The following is a 17577-nucleotide window of genomic DNA, read 5'->3' on the forward strand; positions in this document are numbered from 1 at the left end:
CTAAAAAGTATATGCAGCCTGCAGTGAAGAGCCAAACTAGTAAAGAAACATATAATTCATGAACTGGTTTTCTATGGGGTACATTCATACTAATTCATGAGTGACTAGAATTATGTCAGTTGCAAAATGGTCACTTCAAATGATATACAGAGCAAATTTTTTATATTAAATAAGAGTGATTCAAATGCTAAGAATACGCGGAATCAGGAGTAGGAGAATTTGATCTTACATGTTGAGAGAGCCAATTCATTTGCGAAAAGGAAGTTAATTTTACAGTTCCAACTTAGAATAACTTCAAACATTGTTCGTGCGATCAATGGAAAGACAAATTATAGTAAAATAATGGGGTATTTACAGCAACTCAAATTCGATAAATTTTATCATCGTGCGAACTGTCGGGTTTACTTCACCGGATCGACAAGAATTTAATTCATATTCGGCCAAGTAATAGGCCCTTCATTCAGCATTCCCCATTACAAGCAATCAACATTCTACAAGAAATAACAGTATTTATATCAAATTTATTTATGTATGTATCTCTTACAGTGAGATCAAAGGATCGGATTGAGATCTGGTTGAAGTATACTTGTAGAAATACGCAGAATAAAAGATCAACCGGTATCGATGAAGTAAATGAAAGAGAGAGTTTATTGAGCAGTTTGCTTATTCATAAGTAACGGAAAATTATATACATACATATGTACATATGTATTTAGGTACTTAAATACTTCTTACATATTAAAGAGAAACATTTTTGGAAAGTGTGAAAATAACTGTGAAAACGCAGATCGAAAGAGAATAGGAGAATAAGCTGATACAATAAACAGTAAGCGACTTAAACATTAGAACGCTTAACAATACTAAATACATATGTATGTAGAATCTTTTTGTCTACAATGGACTAGTTCAGCAACTGTATAAGACTTACAAAGCTTATAAAGCTTACAACTTTGTTCATTAACTGATGCAGACGTTGGTAGTTCTTTATCTAGCATAATGCTTATGAAGAGGTCGATTACTGGTTCTTTATCCGCCGCCGTAGCCGAATGGGTTGGTGCGTGATTACCATACGGAATTCACAGAGAGAACGTCGGTTCGAATCTCGGAGAAAACACCAAAATTAAGAAAAACGTTTTTCTAATAGCGTACGCCCCTCGGCAGGCAATGGCAAACCTCCGAGTGTATTTCTGCCATGAAAAGCTCCTTATAAAAATATCTGCCGTTCGGAGTCGGCCTGAAACTGTAGGTCCCTCCATTTGTGGAACAACATCAAGACGCACACCACAAATAGGAGGAGGAACTCGGCCAAATACCCAAATCGGGTGTACGCGCCAATTATATATATATATAATATATCCGGTATGGTGCTAATTCATGGTCTGGCTTTGAAATTTCGTAGGGTGTTGGCAAAATACTATCGCTAAAAATACGACTTATTATTATTGACAAAGGCGAACTAGTTGAAGTAAGATGAAAATTCGAGCTTATTATAAAGGGTGATCAATTTAGAGGCATCAGATTTTAAAATGAAATAAAACAACGAGAATTCAAATTCATTAGGCAATATCTATTATTTCTGTATAGAACAATTCATGAAACTGATTTTTTAAAGATATTCCCTTTCAAATGTTGGCCGTAACTACGCCGTAATTCAGCCATCCGTAAACACCAATTTTGATAGCTAAATTGCTCACCGAAACGACGACGCAGTAATCCATTGTTTAACGAGCTGTATGGCAAGTAGCGCCTCCTTGGAACCAAGTGTTGTGGAGATCACGGGCTTTAATTTCCGGCATCCGACATCAAAAAGTCGTCTATCATGGCGCGATAGCGTTTGCCATTCACTATCACTGCTACATTGGCGCCAGCCTCGCCTTTTAAGAAATATGGACCGATTTTGCTCATTGATGCAGCCATTAATCCAAAAATTAATCTCATCGCTGAACAAAATTCGTATTATTTTATCTCTGAACTGTATTTTAAGACTTAGTATTAGTAGAAATATTTATTTGGAAAGGAGCTACAGCTGATCTCCGGGAGCTACACTCAAAAAAGATGTTTTGCGGTGGCCACTATATCTATCTTTAAGAAAATGAAATAAAAAATTCTAACTGTATATAACCCTTTAAAAGACAGCCGGTAGGAGAAGCAAATAATTGCAGGCTTCCATAAGTCGCAATGCATCATTTCTCGAATTCGATGAGGAATCCACAAATATTCAATTAAAAGAAGCACCGAAAAAAATGTTGAATATCACTCCTTCTCACTTTACATATGTACATACATAAATATGCACATATGTAGATTTTGATTGATTAAAACCTGCAATAATATAAAATTAAGCATTGGTACATACTTATATACACATATAGGCTGAAGTAATATATATATGTATATATATTTAAGTCTGGTTCATCCACTTCCTAGTAAATAGTATGTACTATATGTATACGTATACATACAAACATATATAAAAAGGAATTTGCCAACAAATGAAAATTCGGCAAACTGCGGTTAAAAATGCCACAAACCGAAATCAAACCAGCGAAGCCAACAAAGTCGCGAACGTCATCCAACGCTTAATTTTGCCTATTTGCCAAAACTAAACAAAAACCACAAAAAAAGCAACAACAATAAATAGTGACAGAAGAACCGCCACAATTTTATAATGAAAACCGGCAAAAGGTTAACAACAGCAAATAGTAAACCAATAATAAACCAAATAGCATTGTCAGACGAGCTTATAACCTGGCGGACAATTAGACGCCAGTCTAAACATTAACTATGAAATTTGCAAAAATAAAATAAGAATCACTTTACACCAATACTCGCTTATTTGCTTATTGAATATTAAACATGAAATAGCGCCACCCTGCTACGAATTCCAAAAATGTACATATATACACATGTATATGCATCTGTAATTATCACCCAAGCACTATAGCCACCGACAAAATGACAATTACAACAAAAAATAACAACAACAAAATCCACATTGTCAATACCCAAACTGCATTTGAACGCATTTAATTAGAAGAGCCAAACATCAAACCACAAAATCAAGTCAAATCACATGATTATCACTTTTATGACTGATACTGTACATATTTCGTTCAACGCACCCGCACTTTCAGGCGGATAGAGTAATTTAACTGGCCAAGCGCATACATAGCGCTGGAATAGTGAATAACTGAAATAAACAGTAAGTATACTTTTAGGCTAAACTAATTTTAACTGTACACAGAAAAAAATTCATTCTATTTTTATTAGTACGTTTTTGTCACAGAGTACTATGTATTATTGTTTTCGTCTGACACTATTCATTCCAACGGTCCGTTATTTGTTTTAGATATTTTAAATTCCGCACTTGTAGAGTCCTTGCATGCGAAATCTCTTGAGAATTTCCACATGTGTGCGCACATACCAGCTCTAATCTCTACATCATCACATCGCCTGACTCTTTGGCTATTCGCTTGCACACATATCCCGTTGGAAAAATAATCGCAATTTGCTGAAAATTCGCTGAGAGCTTTGCATGGTAGCACACTACCTTTTAAAATGAATGCATTCCCGTTACTTTTTAAACTAAAATCGCATGCACTCATTTTTTCCTTCTCTTCCATACTTAGCGTCGCTTTTTTGTTGCTTGTATTCCTCATATCAACACATTTCTGTGCCTCACAGTTACTATTTTGATATTGTAACGAAGCCGCCGTATCTGTTCTAAACCAAACATCACCCTTTTCAAATGGGTAAAGAGTAAAAAAAAGCACTTCAGTGGCGAAGTCTTCGTAAAATAAACACATTAGTCATCCGCTTAGCATATTTGAAGTTAGTGATTAAAGAGAAATATCCAAATGTTGTTGTATAAACACAGACACGTCTGGCTCGACTGAAGCAATCAAATTAACGGCTAACTCCCTCTTGATACCTTGCCTAGAATTATTCGTAAAAATGGAATAGAAATTAGTTGATTTTCATTGAATTTGTAGTTCTCGAACCTCAGTTCAGACTCAATTAATACGAGAGATATTATTTTATACGTAATCGCGCACTCGTAAAAATCCATGGTGAAAAGATTTGAGTCAAACCACGTCAACTGGGCCCGATTTAAACGCATCTTTGGCCCACTCGAAAAGAACTTTAGCATCGCGAATATGATTTCCACCAACACGCTGCATACTTGCTTTTCGGGCTAGCCTTTTAACTGTTCCGCCGACCCCATCGCACGCTCCCTTGCCATGGGAAGTCGCGAAGAAATTCCATTCGGCTTCGATTCCGAAATCTTTTCTGTGGGAATATAAGTTCAAAAAGTTAGATTTATTCTGTGTTCTGCGATGCAGCTCCATCAGAAAAATAAGAAAAGTTGTTTGTGTTTCTGGATCCAAATTTGCTTTTTAGATACTTAACAAGTCTTGTGTTGAATAATTGAACCGAACTTGTATCGTGGGTTAGTTTTTCAGAAATGATGACAAAGCTTAAATGATGCTGTTTACCACCGATACAATAGTAAATTACTTGCGGGTGAATGGCCACTTGGGTATTTGACCAGTGATGAGATTGGATCGCATCATGCACTTGAATTGTGTAGTTTTCTGCAAAATCTAACGTGACAACGAATTCCCCATCACTTGCAGTATTTTTTTCCAACAAAGTAAGCTGCTTGGGCTTTTGATAAAAAGTCGTGCTTTAACACGGATGCTAAATCTTCGCTTAACTTTTTCAAAAACTCTGCTATCTGATCCGTCGTTTGTACTATATCACAGCTGCAAAACAAAGTGTACACGAAATTGCACTGCCAATTTAGTTACCGATCAGTGTTGATCCATTGAGTAAACGTGACTTCTTCAACGTTATTTTCAGTCAATATTTTTTGCAGTTCATCAATGATTGGAGCCACTCCAGGACATTTTTTACATTCCTCAAAATAACTAACTGACGTTGAATTATTGCATACAGAACACTTTATGTAATCGCCCATAGATTCTTCAAAGGCGATCTTACTTTTGCAAAGTTCTTGCTTGATTCCATATATTTCTAGAGCCACCTTTTGATGCATTTTGCAAATACATTGTGTTTTGGTCTGCAAGAATACATTGACAGGGTCTGAGGTATCGAAATTTTGATAAACCAACCTGAATGTCAGAGTACTCTATTTTAAAGTGTTCATGTAAATCCACCAAATTGTAAAGTAACAATCTCTTCTGCGGTTTCAATTTCTTTCCATTGTCATAAACAGTTACACAATCTTTCATTCTAGGTAACAAACTGCTGGTTGTTCCTAACATTTTATGATGTTTTTTTTAATAATAAAATATATCTACTTTAAAAATTAATGAATTATTTTGTCATTCGTGAAGAACACTTCCCTTCAGATTTTTTTCTGACTTATCTTTTTTTTCATTTAAAATTAAGGCTGATTCGGTGTACGTATTTGAATACAATACCTTCTGCTCAAATATGAACGAGACGTTGTCAATAAAACAGTTCGCGGATGACATATGGCAAAAATAAATTTTATGTTTTTTGGTAGGACTGTTATAAGCTTACATGGCAAATTTCAGCGTGATATATCACATAGTTTGTTTTCTGTGCTACTGTAAACAAGTCAAGCTCGAGTGTGTTCTTCGAATTTAAAGATGGAAATTCAAGTTGAACAAAGAATTTGTTTGAAATTTTGTTATTCCAACAAAATTTCGGCTTCAGAGGCCTTAAAAATGTTGCAGACAACCTATGGGGACTCTGCTCTATCGCGTGCACGTGTTTTCCAGTGGTACAAATCGTTCAAAGAGGGCCGTACATCGGTTGAAAACTTGCCTCATGAACGTCGTCCAGCAACATCAGTAAACGACGAAAACATCGGAAAAGTAAAGGAAATTGTGCTTGAAAATCGCACAAATCGCAAAATCGGTTAACGCTGAATATTATTTAGACGTTTTAAAGCGTTTGCGCGAGAACATTCGTCTTAAAAGGAAGGAATTGTGGGACAACAAGTCATGGTTCTTGCATCACGATAATGCACCAGCTCACACATCACGTCTTGTTCGCGATTATTTGAACAAAAATAATGTTAATATCGTTCCGCAAGCACCGTATTCGCCTGATATGGCTCCATGTGACTTTTTCCTGTTTCCCAAGCTCAAGTTGCCGCTCCGTGGAAAACATTTTGACACAATTGAAGTCATAAAAGAGAATTCGAAGAACACACTCGAGCTTGACTTGTTTACAGTAGCACAGAAAACAAACTATGTGACATATCACGCTGAAATTTGCCATGTAAGCTTATAACAGCCCTACCAAAAAACAAAAAATTTATTTTTGCCATATGTCATCCGCGGACCGTTTTATTGATAACGTCTCGTTTATATTTGAGCAGAAGGTATAACTCGAAGAGTTAATCAAATCTCCTTAAGAAACTTTCAGGGATTATTGAGCATAGCTAAGGGAAAATAAGAGAAAAATATATATATTTCATAAAATTTTCCCAAAAAAATTTTTTTTTCAATTAAATTTAAATTTTACAAATAATTTTTCTTTTTCCATTAAATTTAACAAAAGAAATTTATTTAATTAAATTAAATTTTAGAATTTTTTGATAGTATATTTTTTTTCAATTAAATTTAACAAAAAAATTTTTTAAAATTAAATTAAATTTTGAAATTGTTTTGATGGTATATTTAATCCTTAAAAATTAAAAAGTTAAAAAGAACCGAATATACTTGCTTTGAAAACTCTATACTAAAATGTTCAACATAGACAATATAAATTTTTCCCAAAAATTTTGTGCAAAAAAGATTAAATTTTTATCAAAAAAATGGAAAGAATATTTTATACTGAAAAATAAATATTTATAAAAATGCTAAAAACCCGAAGATTTTTACAATAACTTCAAAAACTCTATCCCAAAATTTTCAATCTTGAATAAATCTAAGATTAATTAAATCATTAAATCATTTTGTCATGTTTACCGTCCCATACCGGCCGCTTTTCTTTGAGAGCTCAATTCAAACGCATTAGCTGCAGTCGGTAACGATCGCCAGTGATGGTTTCAGATGGTTTAAAGAGTTCATAATAGATGGCATCCCCTCTGATCCCACCAGATGCACAACCTTTGAAGCATGAATATTTTTGGGCCTAGACCTGGTTCACCTGGCAGGCTCCAACATTTTCGACGCTTAGGGTTATCATAATAGATCCATTTTTCATCGTCAGTGACGATGCGATGCTTTCTGCATTTTCTTTTCTGCCGTTCAAGAAGCATCTCACACGTCACCAAACGTCTCTCGATATCCCTCTATAATCAATTGATGTAGCCCCCAGTTACCTGCTTTCCATTCCCATCGCGTGCAAACGCGTACCGACGGTTGATCTGCCAACATCCAACTCTCGAGACATATCATCAAAGGTACGACATGCGTCTTCATCCAATAATTTTTGTAGTTGAGTATCTTGAAATTTTTTCGTTGGCCCTTCACGATCTTTATCACCAACGTCGAAATTGACACTTTGGAAGCGTAGTAGAAGAAGTAGTAGTTATAGTAGAGCAATTAGTTGAGTTACTCTCCCCGCTCTACATGCTGTACGTAGACTTAACAAGACGGAATATGGCTGGCACAGAGTAGATAGGGAGTTCCCGCCAAGATAATCCGCCTCATCAACGCGCTCTACGAGAACTCCGAACTGGCAGTGCTTTACAAAGGCGACATCAGCGATCCATTCACTACCAGCGCAGGGATAAGGCAAGGTTGTCCCCTGTCACCCCTTCTCTTTGCCATCGTCCTTAGTGGCGTCATGAGCCAACTGACCCTGCACAAAAAAGGCATCGTATGGAGTTTCACCAGACATCTTGAGGACCACCGTTCGCCGATGACATCTGCCTCCTCTCTCACAAACTCTCTGACATGCAAGCGAAGGCGGACAGACTAGTCGCGCTGGCACGCACTGTCGGACTGGAGGCCAACATCGCCATGATCAAGGCTATCAGAGTCAACCACAATAACGCAAGGCAGATATTGGTTGACGGGTGCCCGGTGGAATTTGGCGAAAGCTTCTGCTACCTCGGCTGCACTATGACGACAGATGATGGAACAGATGAAGATGTCAACTGCAGGCTAAACAAAGCAAGGGCGGCATTCGGACGAATGCATACAGTTTGGGCGAGTTCGTGAATCTCCAGGCGCACTAAACTACGAATATTCGGCTCAAGCGTAAAGTCCGCATTGTTGTACGGATGCGAAACATAGATGGTCTCTAACACCATCACATAGAGGTCACAATCTTTCGTCAAGAAATGCCTCCGCATCATCTGCAGAATATTCTGGCCAAACACCATTAGTAACGACGCACTGTGGAGATTAACGAACGAGGAACCCATCCTTAGGCAAATCAAAAGCAGAAAGTGGCGATGGATAGGTCACACATTGAGAAAACCACCAGATAGCATCACGAAAATGGCACTGGACTGAAACTCGCAAGGAAGCAGAGGTTGTTGTCGACCAAAAAATACTTGGGAGAAGGTCGATGCTGCGCGAACTAGCAGATGCCGACACATCACGGGACGGTACGAAAACAACAGCACAGAACCTATGAGTGAACAAGTAAAAAAAACAAAAAAAATGTAGACTTAAGACCTTCACTGTATATTAAAACAGAGATATAAAAAACTAACAAAATGTATGCCAACACGCTTAATAGCCACTCGAATGCTTTAGCTATAAATCTAATACATAAATAAAAGTCAAACTTCTCTTCCACTTGAGTGGCGCGATAACCACTTACTCGCCACGTAAAAATCCTTCCCCAATGAAAGCGTCAACAAAGCCTAATAGTCAAACTACTGGAAGATTAGAACAATGCCATAAATTAAATTTGCCAGATAAAGAATTGTAAAGTACCTAAAACAAAATGGTGTATGCTGGTTAATCTCACGCAGCCCAAGCACTCCCGTTACGTGCATAGCTTAAGTCATACCAAATATTCACAAGATTCGCTTATTGTCGTAAAGATAAATTGCAAATAAAAGTAGCAATAAAACGCAAAAAAATGTAATATTTTGATAAGCAAATATTAAAAGATTGGTAATTATTTTAAAAATTGATATTTTATTACGCACTAAACTATTTGAAAATAAGTTACATTTTAAATTTAAGAACTGCTTCCTATTTTTTATAATTTTAATTTATATTTATTCATATTTTTAATTTTTTTTTAATTTAAAATTTACATATTTTTATTTAGCTTATTTACATTTTCTTTTTATTAGAACGATTTAACTTATTTGTGACAAGTAGTTAAACAACTATAATTACCTACAGTATGTATGTATGTATGTATGTATACAATATCACAAAAGGTCGGCTGAACGATTAGTTCTGTTTGTTTTATTTAGAAGAGAATGTTACAGTTTAAAATATAAATTAAAAACAAGTTGTAAAATGAAAAACAATGTTGCACAAAGGACTGGGCGCATAAAAGCAACGGTATTGCATTTGTTTTTTGTTGTTGGTTTTTTTTTTTACATTTCAAATTTAAAACAATGTACTTCAGTTCGAAATGCAGCTAAAAATACTAGCAAATACTTAAAAAAACTTTGTATGGAGAACTGAGTTCGAGTACTCAATGTAATAGCCTAGACAGACGACAGCGGCGTTAATCGGGTTTATCCGCGCAGTTGATGCTGATTAAAATTGTTTTCCTTGAGTTTCGAACCAACGTACTCCGCATGCCGAACGGTAGTCACGCACCAAACCATTCGGCTACGACGGCAGCCGGCGCAGTTGATGCTGATTAAAATTGTAGTGTGAAAGACGGTTGTTACGCGGATTAGTGAGGAGCTGATTTGCTTATTGGATAAGATAAGTCTTGTCCGTAAAAAATGGACCGGTGGCAACAAATACGGGTTACAAGAAACAATTATTTATTTAAAAAAATTTCAAATTCCAATTTCGCAAACTGCGCCGAAATATCAAAAAATTATTTTGATGAAATTTCAAAAGTGTTAATGCAAACTTGCATTAGATAAAGTCTCCCTTGCTCTTCGTTTCAAAATTTTGCTTATTTTCATTCACAGCAGATATTAGTTGTCGTTCGTTTCGGCAAAGTTGCCATCGAAAATTTCGCTAATCCGCTTAAATTATGAGAATTAAGTCTACCTGTCGATCCGCATTATTTGCACTTAATTACTGAGATAATTCCGTATTAAGTCGTTATTCGCGATTAATGCCACCGACGTTCCCCCCGACGAACCCTACGTAGCTGGAACGATCTGTATTTATATCCAGTCAAGGAGTGTCGCTCCAGCAGCATTTCCCGTTCATGTATGGGAAATATTTTTGCTGCTACAACCACAACAACAACAACACGCCACCGTCTGTCTAAGCTATTAGTGTGCAGCAAATAAGGTTAAGCTTTTATGCGCAATCTATTCATCTCTCTCGCACGTTTGTAGCTTCAATTGAATTTAAAAAACAAAATATTTCTTAAACGTAAATAGCAAGTAAAATTGTAGAAAAAGTATTAAAACATAAAAGTTAAAAAATATTACAAGCACAGTTTGGACAAAAATTTAAAAATACAGAAAAAAGCAAATATGTAAGAAAGTAAAATAATATTTTTTTTTTGCACACAGTGTTAAAATTGCGGACGAATGAAATTGTTATTAATAAATACTTCACATTTAGTTTAAGTTGAAGATTTGGCAGCCAGAATTACAGACATTTTTCATATATCACAATTAGGCTTGGAAATATTGCTTTCTGTTTTTGTATTGAAATGAATCCGGTTTCAAAGTAATTATTGTCATTTTTCACTCTAAGGAACGTTCCATTAAATTATTGAGTACGGCTTCTTAAATAGAATTCAAGGCATAAACTGATTTGCAAGTATGTACAAACCACAGAGTTTAGTCCACTATACTTTAGTTGGCATTCTTCAACTTAAATGCCCAAATTTGGAGCTTACTATGCCATGCATGGAGCTGATGGCAACCGATCTTGCAGTAGCAAACAAGCAACTGCATACAATTAACTTGCTTTATACTTATGTACTCGTATATATGTATGTACGGAAGACATTTTCATAAAAAATGTAGCTGCATATTGTTTACTTATACAATTCACACTATCTACAATACTATTAGTTCGGGCAAAAGAAATCCCTTATTTTCTCATAGATGGCTGTAGTGGTCGATACCTCGTAAAGTATCGATGAAAGAATTTAAAGTTTCTGTTTATTACAGTAAAATAATGAATTTCTTCTTTTTCGCCAAACTAATATTTCTACTCAATTTTTTTGCTTTTCCGCAACCCTTTCAACACCGTTTTCCACCTTCCAATCCGGCTCAAATGCCTGGTTTGTGTGTTGCATGCTCAACGCTGCATCAGCGTGATTCCGATTACGGGTGACCTGTGTGGAGTGGCGTAGACCGTAGGTGAAGTAAATCACATAGCCAATGCACACCCATATTAGGAAACGTATCCAGGTTTGGTAGTCCAGCTGGAACATTAGGTAAATATTCACGAACACACTAAGGCAGGGTATGAACGGCACAAACGGCACTTTGAATGTTAAATCAATACGAGAGATCGGCTGCATGCCAATGATGATCGCAATCAATATGAGTACCACTGCAAGTATGCTCAACGTCACTGTGCCAGCAGTAGACTTTATGCTATACACAGACTCCACCGTGTCCCAAACGATGCAAATCAAAGCAAACAGTACAACGGCAATTTTTGTAATGCGTGAGGTAAGCAAATTTGGTTCCCGATAGGAATTGCCATTGTAGAATTGGCGTATAACTGTTGGGCAGCTTATGGAAACGGTCTTCATATCCATATCGCCATCCTGATAACGCAGCACCAGCACACAAATCGCCACAATTGTATAGGCCAGAAGTGTACCAATGGACATCATATCAATCAATTGGTCCAAATCGAAGAGAAGCGCCATTAGAGCTGGAGAAAACCAAAAGAAAAATTATAGAATTGTTATGAAATATTTAAAAAGTTAGTGCTGTTAGGTAACATAAACGATATAAGAGGAGTTACTGTAAAATATATAAATGGCGCGTACACTTCTGTTAGGTGTTTGACTTGGTAATATTGTGATTTGTGAGATTAAGGGGTTATACGCAGTTATGAAGCAAATAAAAGACGGGTTGTCAAGGATTTATCCTGAAGAAACTTCAGAATATTTTAATTTAAAAATTTTTGGCGGTTATAAAAGCATCCTTCAAGAACGTAACAAAATTTTTTATTTATGAAAATGTTGATTATAGAGCGCGCTGCAGGCGATTTCTGGAACCTCCTTTAAAAAAAGACGATTTACGGTGTACATCGTAACTCAGGATTGGATTATCTGAAATCAAAAAACCAAACAAATTTTGTTAATATATTAGATTATCTAGTAATTAATCGTTCGGCTAATCAAAATAGTGAATTTTCACAAAATGGCAGCTTTTAAAAGAAATGATTTCGATTTTTACGTTAAAATTTGGCCGTAAATTGATTATAAAATGAAAAATAAGTATCAGATTTACAAAAGGAACGATTAATTACTAGAAAATGTATCTTTAAAGATTGAGTTAAAACGGTTGACCGATCAAACAAGCCGTTTTCGAGATATCGTGTACACCGACTTGAAAAATGCCGTTTTGAAAAAAACACGTTTAAAGTTTCAATACCTACCTTAAAACGTGCCGAGGCATCTCTACATATTTAGGTATAACTCCGAAAGTATTGCTTAGATCTACTTCAAATTTCGTGCGTATACTTTTAAATATATGTACATTACAAAAATGCAATAAAAAAATCGATTTTTTTGAAAGTCATAACTGCGTATAACCCCTTAAAACTAAACAAACTATTCGTTAGTGCCGTGTGAAGATTTGAGTTCATTGCAGCTATAAAACAGAAGGCACCAAGCGACAGAAGCAAATTTGCTTAGAGCCTTGTAAAGTTAGAGAAGGTCTATGATTGAAAGTAAATTAAATTCCTGTAATGAAATAAATAAATAAATATATATAAAAAAAAATAAAAAAATATATAAAAAACTAAAAAAACTATAAAAAACTGAAAAAACATTAAAAAAATAAAATAAAAAATAAAGCTTACACTTAGATCTAGAAGTCACTCTTTCAATCTGGTGAAACTAAAGGGAGTTTTAGAAACGGTGTTATTTGCAAAAGTAATTTTTTATAATTACAAAAAATAAAATAAATTCCCAACTCAGTTTTCTGTCATAGTCCAAGTCCGCATTAAAAATATATGTAATTAACGAGTATTTTGATTTTATTCTTTAGGCTCAAAAACTTACCAGCAAAACATCCAGAAACTATGGTTGCCATTAGTGGTGTTTGAGTGTATTTGTGTACTTTTGACAATTTCTTGAAAAGGATGCCGTCATTTCCCATCGCATATAGGATACGTGGCATAGGGAACATAGCACCCAGTAAACTGGTGGTTAATGCAAAGACTGCACCAATGGTGACAATCCATTTGATAGAGTACCAGCCAATATCATCGAAGGCTTTGGGGAATGGAGCATTTCTATCCTGCAAAAATCAGATACAAATTATTAATTCAAAATAGGGGTCTGAAGTGGTTAATGGTTTTATAATATACAATAAACATTTTTTGAGTAGTCTTGTAATTTTCGCTTTCGTTTTTGTAATTCCTAACAGTGTTCGCACGTTTAACTCTACTAATACGTCAAAAATATATTTAATTAATTTTTACATTTACATTTATTCAAGGTAAATTCATTAAAGGTGGTGGCACTAGACCAACAACAATATTTTGAACGTTTGATTGACAAAGAATATATAATATATATATATAAGAAAATATTGGCAAAGTAGAAAACAAAGAATGAATGGGCTGACAGCCACATGGACACGAGGAAAGAAAAAAAATCAGCTTATTTACCGATACCACCTTTAATAGATTTTCCTTGCATTTATTTTAGGCAGCACTGGATGACATGAATTTTTATGCCGAACTGTCAATATTTTTTCGCCCAGTAGTTCAATCGCCGAATGATGCAATTCAATTATGTGAAGTATGTAAATCTGGAAATAATCTGGAGGTTACCGTATCTGAACCCTGGTCACAGAAGCACTTAAACTTATTCATGTATTGGGAAGAAAGCGCAAGACGACATTAAGGACACTGCCTTCCGAAGAGCTTCCCATCAAACCAGGCATTCGTACGTTAAAACTGGCCGAACCACTACGGTATATATCCAGATAACAACCTGTGGCTTGAGTCCCCATTTTTTGCCGAACATAGATTTTCAGGAGTAGAAAGCAATGCTGGTCTTCTTTATCCGATTTCCAATGTGTAGCTTCCAATGGAGTTTGGAGTCAAGAATCACTCAAAGACACTTAACTTCCGATGAAGGAGGGAGAACGTGGTTATTTAATCCGAGAAGTCTAAAGTGTAGAGGTTTACATTTTTTGGTAAATCGCATCAGCTTCGTTTTATTACAGTTCACTCTGAGGCCACAATTGACAGCCCAGCGATTGAGTACAGTCAAAGACCTTTCCACAATCTCAGCCATGACTTCTCATCGACTTTCACGTTATTTCCATCGCTGCTCAAAGGGCAATCAAGTTAAAGGTAGGAGGCAATCTGTCAATCTGTCATTTCTCTGAACTTCGTACAGACCTCTCTATCCGCAAACTGGTGTTTGAGTGTCGTGTCAGGGCAATCTTTCCAAGTAGGGAGGATGCACCGATGCTAATATCTCTGCCAATTTATCTATTTTCTGTCAACTTTGCGTTCTACAGGCATGGAAGATATTAGAATTTTTCCGATAGTCAAGCTGCGATCAAGGCTCTGACGAAGCCATGGGTCAGCAAAGAATTGCGTGCCCGAATCAAATGCTCCTTATTCATTTTGACCATAACGGTATTGACTGCAGGCTTCAGCGAAGAAGTGGTATTATGAGTCTGTTTACTGGTTTCACGCTCAACTACTTCCCATACGCAGTAATCCACGTGATTAAAACTTGGGGAGTTAGACAGCTATATGTTCGATGTTATGTGGTCATTGAAATTTTCAGCCATCCAATCTTGTACCGCTATCGCTTTGAGTGAAAGGGCAGAGTCTTGCTGAAAAATGTATTGGCTGTAAGCGCAAACACTATCAATTCAGTGTTTCACTATATTACTATCTCTAGAACCTCGATATATGCAGCAGAATTCACGCGAAATCTTTAAGTAAGGAAATGTGTAGCTGGAAGTTTTGTGTGCATGAGAAAAAGAACCTCTACAGGAGGAGCATAGCCATCTGTCATTTCTGCGTTTGGTCTTGGTCAAACAATTTTTTTTTTGCAGACTATAACATCTCCTGCGCTTCAGGGTGTTTAATTTTGCTTAGAAAGTGTTTTGAGCGCATAACTCGCTTGTCTCGTGTTTGCTCCGACTTAAACTGTCTTCAACGCATAACGTAAGATTCATACCAAAAAACTTTATGAAGAAATCGACGATTAAGACCCTCAGAAACATTAAGCTTTCTCGCAAGGGCCCTCATTGATTTTGAAGGGTTCTCGTCAATGATCGCTTGCATTTGTTGAAAAAATTCGGAAGGTCGGCCAGTGTCAGAACGCCCCTCGTGTTTTTTGCGTTTTGCAACAGATTTTGCACCGCCGCCTGATGCTTTTAATTCAAGGCGAACCTTATGAACGAATGCATGGGCTTACTTAAGAAAATTAGAGATTTCTACATCGATAACTGCATGTCTCTTCATTTCTTGAGTTAAGTTGTAGCCCTCCATGTCATATGACTTTTACTAGATTTTGATTTTAAGCCCTACCTGCGCAACTACAATTTTTATATACATTTTTTAATATTAAATATAGTACAAATGCGTTTACAACTTACCAGCTCAAAATAAGGCACCATCATCGTAAGTACCGTTGAAATGCCGAAGTAAGACAAAAATATGATAATTAGCGAAATAACGATCGCGAGCGGAATATTACGTTTCGGATTAATTGCCTCCTCTCCAGTAGTAGCAATGCAATCGAAGCCTACAAATCCAAAGAAACATTTTGCTGCTCCAGCCAATACGCCACTAATACCAAATGGCATAAACCCGCCATTACCAAAACCATCGGGCACCTGATCTTTTGATATGGTCCAATTAGCGGGATTAGCTGAAAAAAATTGTTTTTAATAAAAATATTTTACTTAATTTTTATAAACAATGTACTCAATATGATTTGCAAATATTTACTTACCATTTAAAGCACCAGCAACTAGAACTATGCCAATAGTGATCAAATTTACTGCTGTGAAAATATTATTCAAAAAGCTGGACTCCTTGACACCGAAGGAAAGCAGCGCCGCCAGCAGCAGTATTACACCGCAAGCTAAAAAATCTGGATAATTTGCCAAGAAGCTCACTTTGATGGGCATTGCTTCTTCCAGCGCAGTTGACATAGAATTGTCGATCAGTGCGTCAAAGTATCCGCTCAAGCCACGTGCGACACCGGCTGCGCCTAAAATCATGAAAATTTTTGCATAGATGAGTGGATTGTAATGGCATACACGACGCGATTTCTGCACTCACCAATGACATACTCCAATATTAAATTCCAGCCTATTGTGAAGGCTACAAATTCGCCAATTGTTACGTAACTGTACACATAGGCAGAGCCTGCTTTAGGCACACGCGCTGCAAATTCCGCGTAACAAATGCCAGCAAAAGCAGAGGCAACGGCAGCTATGAGGAAGGATATCGTCACGGCGGGGCCAGCGAGACTATATGCAACTGACCCGGCCAACACGTATACGCCCAAACCAAGCGTGCTGCCTACACCGAGCGCTGTGAGATCGAAGATATTGAGTACGCGTGCCAATTTCGAATCGTTTTCCACGACATCATCCGTTTTTCGTCGAGTAAGAGCGGCCCACAATTTCGACATTTTTGCACTCTATTTGTATGTATGTATGAGCGGTGTGCTGTTTGTTAGTATTTTTGTTGTTTTTTTTTATAGTGGGCAAGTTATTTATTTTCGATATTACCAGGCTGGAATGCTTTCTGAAACGAAGAAAATAGGCAATCAATATAAATTGCGAAATTTTGAAATTTTGAAAATCGAAGAGCCATATTTAAAAAGGACTTAATTTTACTTTTCGAAATTTTTCTGTTTACTTTAAGTGCTATATTTTTCAGCTTAACAAAAACCACATATAAAATTTATGAAGAAAAAACTTTAACAAAAGCATAGGGTTAATCCCTCTTTTCCCCCATCCCTTGTTGAGGAAAATGTCCAAGGCACGCATCAGAGAGACGTACACTCAGCCCAGTCCAGCACCATTCTGGGTTTATAGAAAAAACTGGCGCGGGATGAGATATTGTGAGGAGGAGAGGGCACAACAGATCTTAAGATCGAAGTCCCAATATTGGTCTATATATCTATCCACCTAAAAGCTTGCATCACCGTCACTTCAGAAATACGACAGCTCAATACTGAGGGAATACAAACTAGCGCAGATTGTATTGAAAAAATTAGTAACGTGAGTGTAGAGCAGATCTCCTACTAAGTAGAGAATGTCAAAACAGCGATGTT

At 36.5% G+C, this 17577-nt stretch overlaps 1 protein-coding gene across 5 annotated transcripts in view; it reads right to left on the bottom strand.

Moving 5' to 3' along the window:
• Window positions 1-9348: 9348 nt before the first annotated feature.
• LOC128861102 (cationic amino acid transporter 3) overlaps window positions 9349-17577 on the bottom strand; it is an 81040-nt gene continuing 72811 nt past the window's right edge. For all 5 annotated transcript variants that reach the window (XM_054098998.1, XM_054099000.1, XM_054098997.1 and 2 more), the window contains 5 exons: window positions 16575-17045; window positions 16243-16503; window positions 15884-16158; window positions 13315-13552; window positions 9349-11954 (listed from right to left, as the gene is read on the bottom strand). In XM_054098998.1, coding sequence (XP_053954973.1) covers window positions 11281-11954; window positions 13315-13552; window positions 15884-16158; window positions 16243-16503; window positions 16575-16929 — 1803 coding nt within the window. In that variant the 5' untranslated portion in view covers window positions 16930-17045 and the 3' untranslated portion in view covers window positions 9349-11280. The remainder of the gene's footprint in view (window positions 11955-13314; window positions 13553-15883; window positions 16159-16242; window positions 16504-16574; window positions 17046-17577) is intronic.

The sequence above is a fragment of the Anastrepha ludens genome, chromosome 4, assembly GCF_028408465.1.
Source record: "Anastrepha ludens isolate Willacy chromosome 4, idAnaLude1.1, whole genome shotgun sequence".
In the NCBI taxonomy this organism is placed as follows: Eukaryota; Metazoa; Arthropoda; class Insecta; order Diptera; family Tephritidae; genus Anastrepha; species Anastrepha ludens.